The 11154-nt window shown below is 43.3% G+C and overlaps 1 protein-coding gene across 1 annotated transcript; it reads left to right on the top strand.

Moving 5' to 3' along the window:
- Positions 1-1827: 1827 nt before the first annotated feature.
- Positions 1828-9294, top strand: LOC119365435 (nuclear pore complex protein NUP88-like). The gene is made up of 9 exons (XM_037631066.1): positions 1828-2286; positions 3942-4093; positions 4481-4603; positions 4873-5017; positions 5573-5634; positions 5806-6019; positions 7215-8129; positions 8313-8562; positions 8651-9294. The coding sequence occupies exons 1-9, from the start codon at positions 1870-1872 to the stop codon at positions 8923-8925; spliced, it is 2553 nt and encodes an 850-aa protein (XP_037486963.1). The 5' UTR covers positions 1828-1869; the 3' UTR covers positions 8926-9294.
- The last annotated feature ends 1860 nt before the right edge of the window (positions 9295-11154 follow it).

Here is an 11154-nt window from a genome sequence, read left to right as displayed (position 1 = left end):
GGCGCCCTTTCCGCTCATTATTTGGGAAGAGGCCCAGGGCCTCCCCCTATAAGTAGGACTAGCCACCACAGGGTAGAGGCATCTAGAAACAGATCGGTCAGAGAGAGAGAAGCGGCTGAACTCACCCAAGCAGTTCATCGCACCAACTCAAGAACAACCCCTCGCAAGGCTGTTCTCCCTTTATACTGTTCATCATCAGCCCCTGAGGCAATCCACCACACCACACACTGGAGTAGGGTATTACACCACAATGGTGGCTTGAACCAGTATAAATCTCGTGTCCCTTGTGTGTTCATCTTTCTTGCTTAAATCCTTGCGAGACTTCGAGACGTGAGCTGGTAGGGAAGAGATCTTCGTGCGCACCCCAGTGTTCGAATCTCAAGGGGCTGCCGGAACCCGAAATCCGACAAAGTGGTTGGGCTGCTGCATATCGCCTTAGACGTGACTACCATGCACCCACGATTTTCGTCGTCACCGAAGAAGAAGAGCACGGTCCACATCTTGACACTAAAGAAACTCCTAATCTTAGGCATTAACGAGTCGTGATAGCCGCCAATCCATGAAGACTGGATCTTATTTGGTAAGAAACACCGACCGGAGGATCTTCAACGTCAGATCCAGGTCGATGTCGTTTTTACCAAAAAGGACGGAAGGGACCGTCTAAGCAAGAAAGTTGATTTCCCTCTTTCTATCCTAACCGTTTGATCGAAATCCAACACCTCACATAGTGCCTTTAACTTCCAACTGTTTCACACATGATCTAGTCATCTTCTTCCTTCAACTGCAGCCCCACCATTTGTGCCGTTGGCCTAAGTGCTTGTCTTCGCCACCCACGATCGGTGTCGCTATCACACGGGCCTCCACTCCCCGCCCATTCATCCCTCGCAACCTCCTTGTGCACCAGATTTTCACCCCTTATACAAACCAGTCAGCCTTCGGACTCTCGTCCATATGCGTTGCGACTATCGCGGTGTCGCCGTTTCCAATTTCTTCTGTACGAGGCCCCGCCGCCGTCTTCAACCATGGAAATCAACGGACGCAAACAAAAAAAAAATCAAATAACCTTTGTTAGGCTAAAAGGTATATTCGGACCAGTAGGATTACCAAAACCAAAAAAGGAAGAAGACGTTGTTGGTCTCGTTCAAAGTCATAGGAAACTGTTGTGCTTTCAAAAAGAGCCATGGCTATGTGTTCCCGTACCGATTCCTAATAGGAATCTCCAATGGGCGATGACTAGCAGGTTGGCCCGTTAGCGTAGTTTGCTCGCTATGTGCTGTAGGTTCACTCTGCTTCGGTTTTATTCAGGGTTTTTTAGTTTCTTTTTATATTTTTTCCTCGGATTTTTTTTCTTCATTTTACTTTGGGTTTATTTTTTTCCCTTTGTTTTCCTTTGGTTTTATTTGTTTTTTTGCTTTCATTTTCGTTTCTTTGGCATTTTGGTCGTTTTTTCTTTTTTCAACACATATTTACTTTTTTCAGTACACAAAGTACATTTTTTAAAACACGTGAAACTTTTATCTGATATACGTGGACATTTTTCAAATACACATTGTACGGACATTTATTTTCATTGAATAATTTTTTTCAAAAGTTTATGGACATTTTTTGGAAACCCGTGAATATTTATTAATGTGTATTTAATTTAAAATATTCTCGGTAAATAAAGTAAAAAGGAGGGAAAATTGATATGACGTCAGCATGACGAGCCACGTCGTACTGGGCCGGCCTACTACCGGTGTGCCCTCGAAGTCTATACAGAAAGGCCCCCTAAAAGCCCAACAAGACGCCCACTCCCCTCCCTCCCGCAAACCTCAAACCCCACGACCGCTCCGGCCGCTCCGACAGCAGCGAAGCGCAACCTCGTCGGCGATGACTCGCATCACCGCGCCGGAGCTGTCGCCCTCGCCCCCGGACTCCCCGCCTCCCGCCCGCCGTTCCCCGGCCCTGGCGACCCCGCCCTCCCGCCGCCGCCCCTCCCCGTCCCCGTCCCTCGCGCTCACCCCCTCCTCCGCCTCCACCTCCGCCACCTCCTCGAGGCCCAGGCCCCGACCCTCGCCCAAGAGGACATACTCGCCGGCGCAGTGGGTCCCCGTCTCCTCCCACCCCGTCTTCGCGCTCCGCGGCGCCGTGGGCGGCGGCGGTGCCGCGTGGGATGCCGCCGGGTCGAGGCTCTACGTTTGGGACCCTTCGGCGCGCGGCGCCCACCGGGTGTCCGTGCGGATCCGCGAGGCCGAGGCGGAGAGGGACGGGGAGGAGGTCGCCGTGGAGGCCGCCGTTCCTTCCGAGGTGAAGTGATTTTCTCCCCCTGGTTGCTTTTTCGTAGTATAAAGTCACTGTGAAATGGTAGGGATAGCCGGATAGGCATCGGTTCTCCCCGTCTCCTAGTCACTAGGTCAGAGCCATACGTTTGAGAATCTACATTGCTGACTGGGGCAATTTGCAATTCACTAGTACTTCTGTGTGTGAACAAAAATGGGGAGAAGCTTCTCTGTGTGATGTTGTGCAACTGGACATAGTGTGGAGCATTTGGATTTCTTAGTGTCAGATCCTATGTTAATTTAGGCAGTATTGTTTGCTACCCTAAGCACAATCTTTCCGAGAGGTTTATACTGTGATGCAGGAAATATAGTGCGGCATATTATCTAACTTTTACAAATGGGAAGTCGATATTATGATGTGCGATGGGCACATGGTGGGAAAGAAGATGGGTCTACCTTCCCCTATATTTGTATGGAGATTGGGTTTTAAACGGTTCCACATATTAAAGTTCCTCTGAGATCATTTTTTATGTAGTACTCCCTCCGTCCCATAATATAAGAACGTTTTTGGCACTAGTAGTGTAGTGTCAAAAACGTTCTTATATTATGGGACGGAGGGAGTAGCATGTAATAATATAACTATGTAAAATAAGTTTTTGGCATCACATGGTATACTATATGAGCTACCATGTTTCTAGGCATGAAAATGCACCACCTAAGTTGTGCATTTTCACGTTTTGGAGATCTGACGAGAACATACATGGGAGAGGCTGAGGCATAGTTGTACATTTTTTATTTGGATGTGGACTAAGGCTTCAAAAGAAAGTTATTGATTCCCTCCTCATATTGGGGAAATTTCAAAGTTTTAAACATCCGGCTAGCCCCGCTATAGCCTTTGAGCTCTCCTGCTAAACCTATACAATTTTAATACTTACTTACGAAGCCTTTTATCCCAAACAAGTTGGGGTAGGCTAGATATGGAACCCTTTCACGAGGACTTTCCGACGCTAATAGCCCGCTATTTCCTGCTAGCGCTAAATTTGGAGTCATTTAGCCCGCTAAGGCGCTATATGAAACCATCCCGCTGCATTATTCTATTGTTCGTGTTTCTGATATATATGGTGCATAGTGTGAAGCTTGGTTATTGAATTAAGATACCTGATTGGAGCTCTGGCTTTGTTGTGCGAACATGTGTTTATGTCAAGTATATGCGATATATCACATATGAAGCCTGATTTTATACCTATTTTTTTCAAAAAAAAAAAAATCATAATTTAAGAAAAATGCTAAATGGGGCTTAGCTTCGCTATAGCTTTTAATAGCTTCTGGCTGAGCCGCCGCTAAGTGGCATAGCCCACTATTTAATACATTGGGAAATTTACATTCCTGACATAGTGATATGATAGCTTTTTTGGAATGGGTGTATTCCTATGCCAAAAATAAGGCCTATTTTACATTTCTACCTAACTGGTTTTGTTTGCAGCATTATTTGCTTCCTTTGATCTCACTTTTTGTCATGAAATGCCGTCATAGTTGAATTGAGAAAACTTTTATGCTTGTACTCATTGCTTGTGAGATGGTAATCTTTTATAAGTTTCCACAGTAGGTATTCTTTCTTTACCATGATGATTGTTCTGTACTATCTTGCATTGACATAATCGATGCCGCTCCTGTGTTGTCCAGATGTTGATGCCGGAGATGGATCTTGGTTACGAGGTCACTCATATATCACTTAATACGGATGTGTCATCATTACTCCTAGCTGGATCACATAACATAAATGTTCTGCATGTACATGAGAGGGTGTCAGAAGATGGTGATACAATCATATGCAGGTATATATCTTCATCACAACATATCTCATGTTGATAATGCACTTTTGCTCCTTTATTTCCTGAATGTTCTGAGATTATTCTAGTTATGAATATTTTTCTTGCAATAAAAAATTGAAACCAGTGGAAGAATATTCTTATTTCTCCTGCATGTCATTAGTCCTGTACATCAAGAGCAATCTTCTGCTCTTCTCATTAGTCATGCACATCAAGAGCAATCTTCTACTCCTCATTGGGGTATTAAAGAAGGCGTTTACAGAGTTTTCATTCACTCTGCAGTTTAGATTAATGGGATGTATAGCTATCTTTTCTTCTTCTTTTGATGCCATTGACCCATTGTTCATAACTTTATTATACTATAATGTTACCTTCCCCTGCATTTGACTACAGGACCGCACCAGTTGCTTCTCAGATTTTACCTACCAATAACGATGGCATAAAAGTTCTGCAGACATCTTGGCACCCTTTTAGCAGCAGCCATTTTGGTGTTTTGACATCAGATGCTGTTTTCAGGTATGCTAAAATGGATTTTGGTGCAACATGGAGGGGCTAATTTAAGCTTATTTAACATGCAATTTGTTGGAGTTTATGTAAATGGGAATGTAGTTTCCTCTGTCCATTCCCATATCAAGTACCCTTTTTTCTGTGTGTCATCATGTATATTTATTTATTTCTAACTTCATCTCTTCTTAAAAAACTGATACAATATTCTTAGATCAATATAATGGAACCACTATATTAAATTTTCTGTAAGATAAAATAATCAAGAACCATCTATGCAGGTTATTTGATCTCTCATTTGATTTAGAGCAACCAGAGCAGGAATTTTATTTGCAGCCAATTCTACCTGGAAGATGCCAGAATGCTTCGTCAATTTGTCCAGTGGCATTCTCTTATGGCAGTGATCATCTGTGGGATAGATTTTCGGTATGTCTCTTGGTTGCAGTTGCCTAGATAATAGAAGCCCTCTCAAAATAAACTTGCCCAGAATAGTTTACAAATTTATCAGGATCATTATTTTAATATAGCAAGCAAGATAGTATCACACTTAGGGTAACTTCAAACAGCTCTAGAGCAATTTGGCGGTGAATTTTGCATATGGGAATCTATCGTTTTGCTAGTTTAAGGCTTTAAGCTTATTACATGGTACAAATATTTATGGTATCAATTGATATTACTACACTATCTATACAGCATCTTTGTCCAATGAATTTGGGAATGCCATGCTTATTTACTGTTTCTGTATGACTGTATCAATGCTATTTTTTTGTGTGTGAAGTCTACACTGTGCTGTTCATAACAGAATTACAGGAAGTTACTTGATGCCTCATGCATTTCAATTTTTCTTTCAAGTTGTCATTTGATATGTTGTTTGGACATACATGTGTAGTCTCTTCAAATTTACCTTGATTAGGATTAATGTTTTGTATGTTGAGTAGTCAATTCCTATGCTTTGTTTCACATGTAAGCCTATTTATGCAGGTTTTCATCTTGTTCAGTGATGGTTCAATTTTTGTGCTCTGCCCCGTTGTTCCATTTGGATGGTAATATTGCACTTCTATGTTCTATCTGCCTCCTTCTTTCAGCGCTTATCATTTTTATATTGCCTAACATTTTATTTTGACATGTTGCCTAAAACTGTGAGAACTACTTAATTTCATGCTGTAGGTTGTACTTTATCTACATTGATTTGGCAATTATTTTCTATTATGCAGTGACTATAGTAAGAAACATATTGAAGAGATATATGAAGATGTTAATACATTTGGGTTGAAATCTTCAAATCCAAATGTTGTCACGAACTCACATTTGGCCATTGCATGGTTGGAGGCAACATTTCCGGAGCTGTTACGTCAATCAGCAGATAGCAGCACACTGATGTCAAGAGCTCGTGCATATGCCCCAGTGGACGATTCTCTAACTCTACAGGTACGCTTCTATTGACTTCCTGAAATATATCTGAGAATGACCGAGCAAGTGTAGCTCTATGTGTTTAACTGGAGAATTCAGCTTGTGGTGTTCGAGTGGGGCTGATGCTTTTATTATCTTGGGATGGCTAGACGTATGAAATTTTCTCATGCATTATTGCATTCGGTTTTAGCATGTGAATATCAAGTAAACACCTTTAGAAGGGAAAAAGTAAGCACCTTTAGAAGGAACAAAGTAAATTACTTTTGGTCAGAAATATTTTGAGGTGAGATTTAACCGTGGATACAAGTAGCACATCGCCTCTATTCCTTGCTGTATACTCTATAAAGTTAGGATGCTGTAACACAACCATGATGAAGAGGAAGGGAAAAGGCATGCCTCTTAAACTAGTAATTTGTTCATTTAAGTGCTCATAGTCAATCCGATGCTTTTCTAGTACATAAGATTGTTGATTTGTAAGAGTAGGAGCCATTTGGCTCGTGACCAAACATTTGCCACAAATTGCACAGTCATGTCTGCCACACTCACGTGTACACGTGACACTTCCTCTGCAGGCGCAGTTTTACTACTGTAATTGTGTCAGCAATTTTTTTTTTTTTTGAGAAAGGTGTCAACAAATATTGTACCCACAGTTTTGGTCATGGACGGACAATTGGTTAAATGTTCTGATAGTCAGCACACTTTTGGAGGAAGAAAATAGTAAATACTATGTTGAACATTGATTTTACTGTTTTAAATTCTCTTTGGAAATCACTGTTGTGGTTATATTTGGCTGACTTACTATAGCTATAAAATTTTCTATTTGTAAATCTACCGCTCATTTTGAATTCTGAAGTTCCTTGGAAACAAGACCAACCTGTAGTCTAAATTAAATGTTAAAGTTTATGAAACATGTTATACAGAAAATCAACAAAATACCAACTATTCCTGAACTGCTTTGATAACCGAGAAATATCATCATTTCTTGTCATGAGAAATTGAGAATTTGGTTATCCAAATTCTGACTGCTATTTTCTATGTGACCTTCATTCTACTCCCTCCGTTCGGAATTACTTGTCACAAAAATGGATAAAAATGAATGTATCTACAACTAAAATACATCCGGATACATGCATTTCTTGGACGAGTAATTCCGAACAGAGGGAGTATGTTTTTATCATGAATCAATGTGTATTAAGATTGAGCACCCATGCAGGGGCCTCTTTGTAGAGTTTGCGAGGAAAACAATGAACTCGAAGGCAAGAGCAGCTCTTGTGAAGGTAAAGCTGTGGGTTTTGTGTACAGCTCTGTTGGCAAAGATTCAGTTCTTGTAACTGCCTGGGGTAGTGGACAGCTCCAGATTGATGCTTTAGCCGATGAAATCCAACCACAATGGAGCATTGGGGTTCCTACTCGCCTTGATGTCGATTCACATGGACGCATAAAGAGCGTTGCTATGATATGTGACTCTAATCCACAAGATTCGTCGGCCCTGAGATCACATCGTTCATCCAGTATGGGATCAAATGTGAAGAGCAATACAGAAGCTGTCTGGATGGGACACTCTCCTCCTTTGCTAAGGCTCTCAATTGTGGATTTGGCACTACCAAAAACTTCTAACGGTAGCTCTTTATCGTTATTTCTGGACCCCCTTGTTCCGGAGAGATTTTATTGTGCACATGGCGGGGGACTTGACATGGTCACGTTGCACTTCCTGCCATTTTCATACCCCGAAATGGCTTCCACACCACCCTCTGTGCATCCTGTACTCACCACAGGCAACAGCGATACAAGTTCTCCCTTCCTTTCTGGATTTGTCGCCATAGCGGATGCGTATGGCCATGTGCAGTTAGTTGGCATCACATATACTGGTGAGTGCTTTGTGGTGGATATGAAGGGTTGGAAGGAACCAACACCTCTTCAGCTTGACATATGTAGCAAGGACATCAAGGATGTGGAATCTTCGACAACTGGAATGATCAGCAAAGAGCTTCTTGCTGGTCCAGATCCACCCATACTTCCATCTTCAACAAGCCTGAGGTCGTTGACTCCTGACTCCATCGAAGGGAAGTCCACACTTCATCACTATATTAAGGTTTTCCATGAGCACTATGTGGAGTATGGGCACAAGGTAAGAGCTATCATTATGGTATTTTGTGCATATCCCTTATCAACTTAGAGTATGTCATATGCCATTGTTGGTGCACAAGTAAAAGTCGTTCCATTCTGGAGATAACTGAACCTGTTACATCTTTCAATCCCCACAATATAAGCATATCACTAACGAGTGTGGGTTCATTTGAATGATGTTCAGGTTTTCATCGAGCTCAAGGAACACGAAGATTATGTGAAGACAGAGATTGAAGACAAGCAGAAACGCTTACAAGCAGTGAAGCAGTCACTTCTATCCATAGAAGCCAAAGACGAGGAGATAAACAGGCGGGTCGATCGGGCCTCCAAGGTGTATGATCTGCTGGAGAAGCGCATAGAAAGCTTCAAGATGCTGCCTGCCGCAAACAAGAAACCATTGTCACAGGCAGAGCTGGAGTTCAAGTCGCAGCTTGGTCCGTAATCGAGAAACCTGACTCTGCATATTCTCCCCTTACAGCCTCATCATGCCCTAACATACTTTGTGTCTGCTAAAACTTGCAGATAGGTTTGCAGACGTGGAGCTGGACGCACTGCGTACTTCCATTGCTGCCCTGAGCGCGAGGATGAAACGGTTCGCCCAACCGTCTTTGGGGGGCGGTGCAGCCGGCACAGGAATGGCGCCATGGCAGGCGCCGAAGGCCGGAAGAGGCCACGTTTCGGAGTCCCAGATGTCGCTGATGAAGTCTTCGCTGGAGAGGCTGTCTCTCCTCAACGAGGAGAACAATCAGAAGCTACGGGTCATCGAGACTGAGCTCAAGAACAAGGAACAGCAGTAGTACTGTAGTCGGTGATACTTGGTTTTGAATCGCACCCATGTTGTCGGCACGAGACAGGGAATTGGTGGCAGATGTTGGCTCGAAAACTATGGAGGGCTCGCTCCTCCCGGATCTTGTCGTGCCCTGTAGGTTGTTGGGGGTGTGAATTATGCCCCATGCAGCGAAGATTGTTGAGAAAGTAGCCGACGCCACGTTTGAATCAGTTGCTTTTGGTACAACTGCTTAAGAGGTTTGTTTCCGAGGTTTATATAGCCCTTCTCTCGACCACACAACAAAGTATGGTCGTGTATTTTTAGATCAGATAGAAGATGTGAAGCCTGACAGTACGGTTTTGTTTTGTTTTGTTAATTAACGTGGTAGTATACGTTTGGTTCTTCCCGCTGCCTTATTTGGTTCATTATTGACGTAGCCATGCGACTGTTTCCGGCTGATGGACGCGGGCGCGATGGCGCGTCCTCGCTGCTCGCTTGACGTTCTCACTTCTCAGCTTGTGCTGCTTCCTCGGCTTTGCTGATATACAAATAATGAAATAAATAAGACGCGACTAGCCAGCAACCATTGGCTGGCTAGAGGTCCAGAGCACACACCCTAAAATTAGTAGTGGACCTCTCCCCTGATCCAGCTGGCAAACCCAAAAAAGAAAAAAACGGTCCCCTCACGCACATGGCCCCGAGGGGCGAGTCTGTCATAATATTAACTACTACTCCCCTACTGACATTAGCCTTAGGCTCACGCCTACTGACATTAGCCTTAGGCTCACGCCAATGCACCAAATTGTCCTTCCCTTTCCCAGGCAAAAACGACAAATTTAATCTGTGGACAAAAAATATTCACAATGTGAATTGTCTTCGAAATTTTTTCACTTCGCTGTCGCTCGACACCTAGGCGTCACACTATATTGTGCAATGCCTGACTGATAGGCGCTACAGACCTGACCAACGTCGCACTTCGGATAGCCTAAAAATTACTAAGTCATTATGCAACGCCTGAGAGCTAGGCGTTACACTGTATAATGCAGCTCCTAGACGCTAGGCGCTGCACCACTTGCATGTACGCAGCGGTGTAGAGTGTTGTAACGTAATAGATGAATTAGAATCAGATTCTGTAGCAAACGCCACTAGTGGTAAAGAAAGGACAGAAGCATCCCAGAGTTGATGAAACCCAAGAAAGATGCTGTAGCGCCCGTACATGGGAGGGGAGCAAACATTTACCTGGAGGAACAAGAAAAAGATAAAGCAAACCTCATCCAGCCCGGCCGGCTAGCACACTATAGCAGCTAGCAGTAGAACATGCATGTACAGTCACTGACAAAAGTCAAGCTACTCTGCTGATGAGCATCCGAAGCAGCGGCAGCCCTGTCTCGGCCACGCTATATATAGAAAACTAAAACGAGGCACGGATTATGCAAGTAGTGCAGCGCCTAGTGTATATGCGCTACACTGTATTTTGTAACGTCTAATTCTTAGGCGTTGCACACTGACTTAACAATTTTTAGTTAGTCTGGAGTACGACGCTAGTCAGGTGTGTAGCGCCTGTCAGTCAGGCGCTGCACAATGGAGTGTGGCGCCTGACGGTCGGGCGCTATACGAAAGGGTCAGTGAAGCGAATTTTTTCGAGCACAGTTCATTTTGTGAAATTTTTTCATCCACAGGTCAAATTTATCGTTTTTGCCCCCAGTCACAGACCCCCAAACCTCACCCCCCCTTACCTCCCCTTCTCCATCTGTTCCTCTCCTCCATTGCCACAACTGTTGCCCTCGTTTTGGTGGCCATGGACCTGAGAGGTGAGCTTCCATCTTGTTGTGCCCTCTCAGATGCTTCTCTTTTACAAATGCATGTGGAACGAAGGATTTACTGATGAGGGAATATACAACAACATGGCAGTTAATGTTTGTGAAACTGCAAAAAAGAACTACTACTTCCTCCGTCTCAGTTTACAAGTCCTACACGTATATCTAGGTTGTCAATTTTATCATCCTAATATAAATTATATAACAGAAAAATTATACCTTTTGAAAATAGAACATCTAAAGTTTATATTGGTATATTTTTTGTAATATATGACTTGTATTAGGTTGGTCAAATTGACGACCTAGGGGTACACGCACGCCCTGTAAATTGAGAGAGAGGGAGTAAGACATTACACACGCAAAATAATATGTTTTTTGGGCAGGTTGGTATGATGTGCATGCAAGTCTGGAATGATTTCCAGGCAACTCTAGCTGAAAAC

Source organism: Triticum dicoccoides, chromosome 2B (genome assembly GCF_002162155.2).
Source record: "Triticum dicoccoides isolate Atlit2015 ecotype Zavitan chromosome 2B, WEW_v2.0, whole genome shotgun sequence".
Classification (NCBI taxonomy): Eukaryota; Viridiplantae; Streptophyta; class Magnoliopsida; order Poales; family Poaceae; genus Triticum; species Triticum dicoccoides.
Note: the sequence above shows the minus strand (reverse complement) of the source record. Positions and strands in the feature narration are given on the sequence as shown.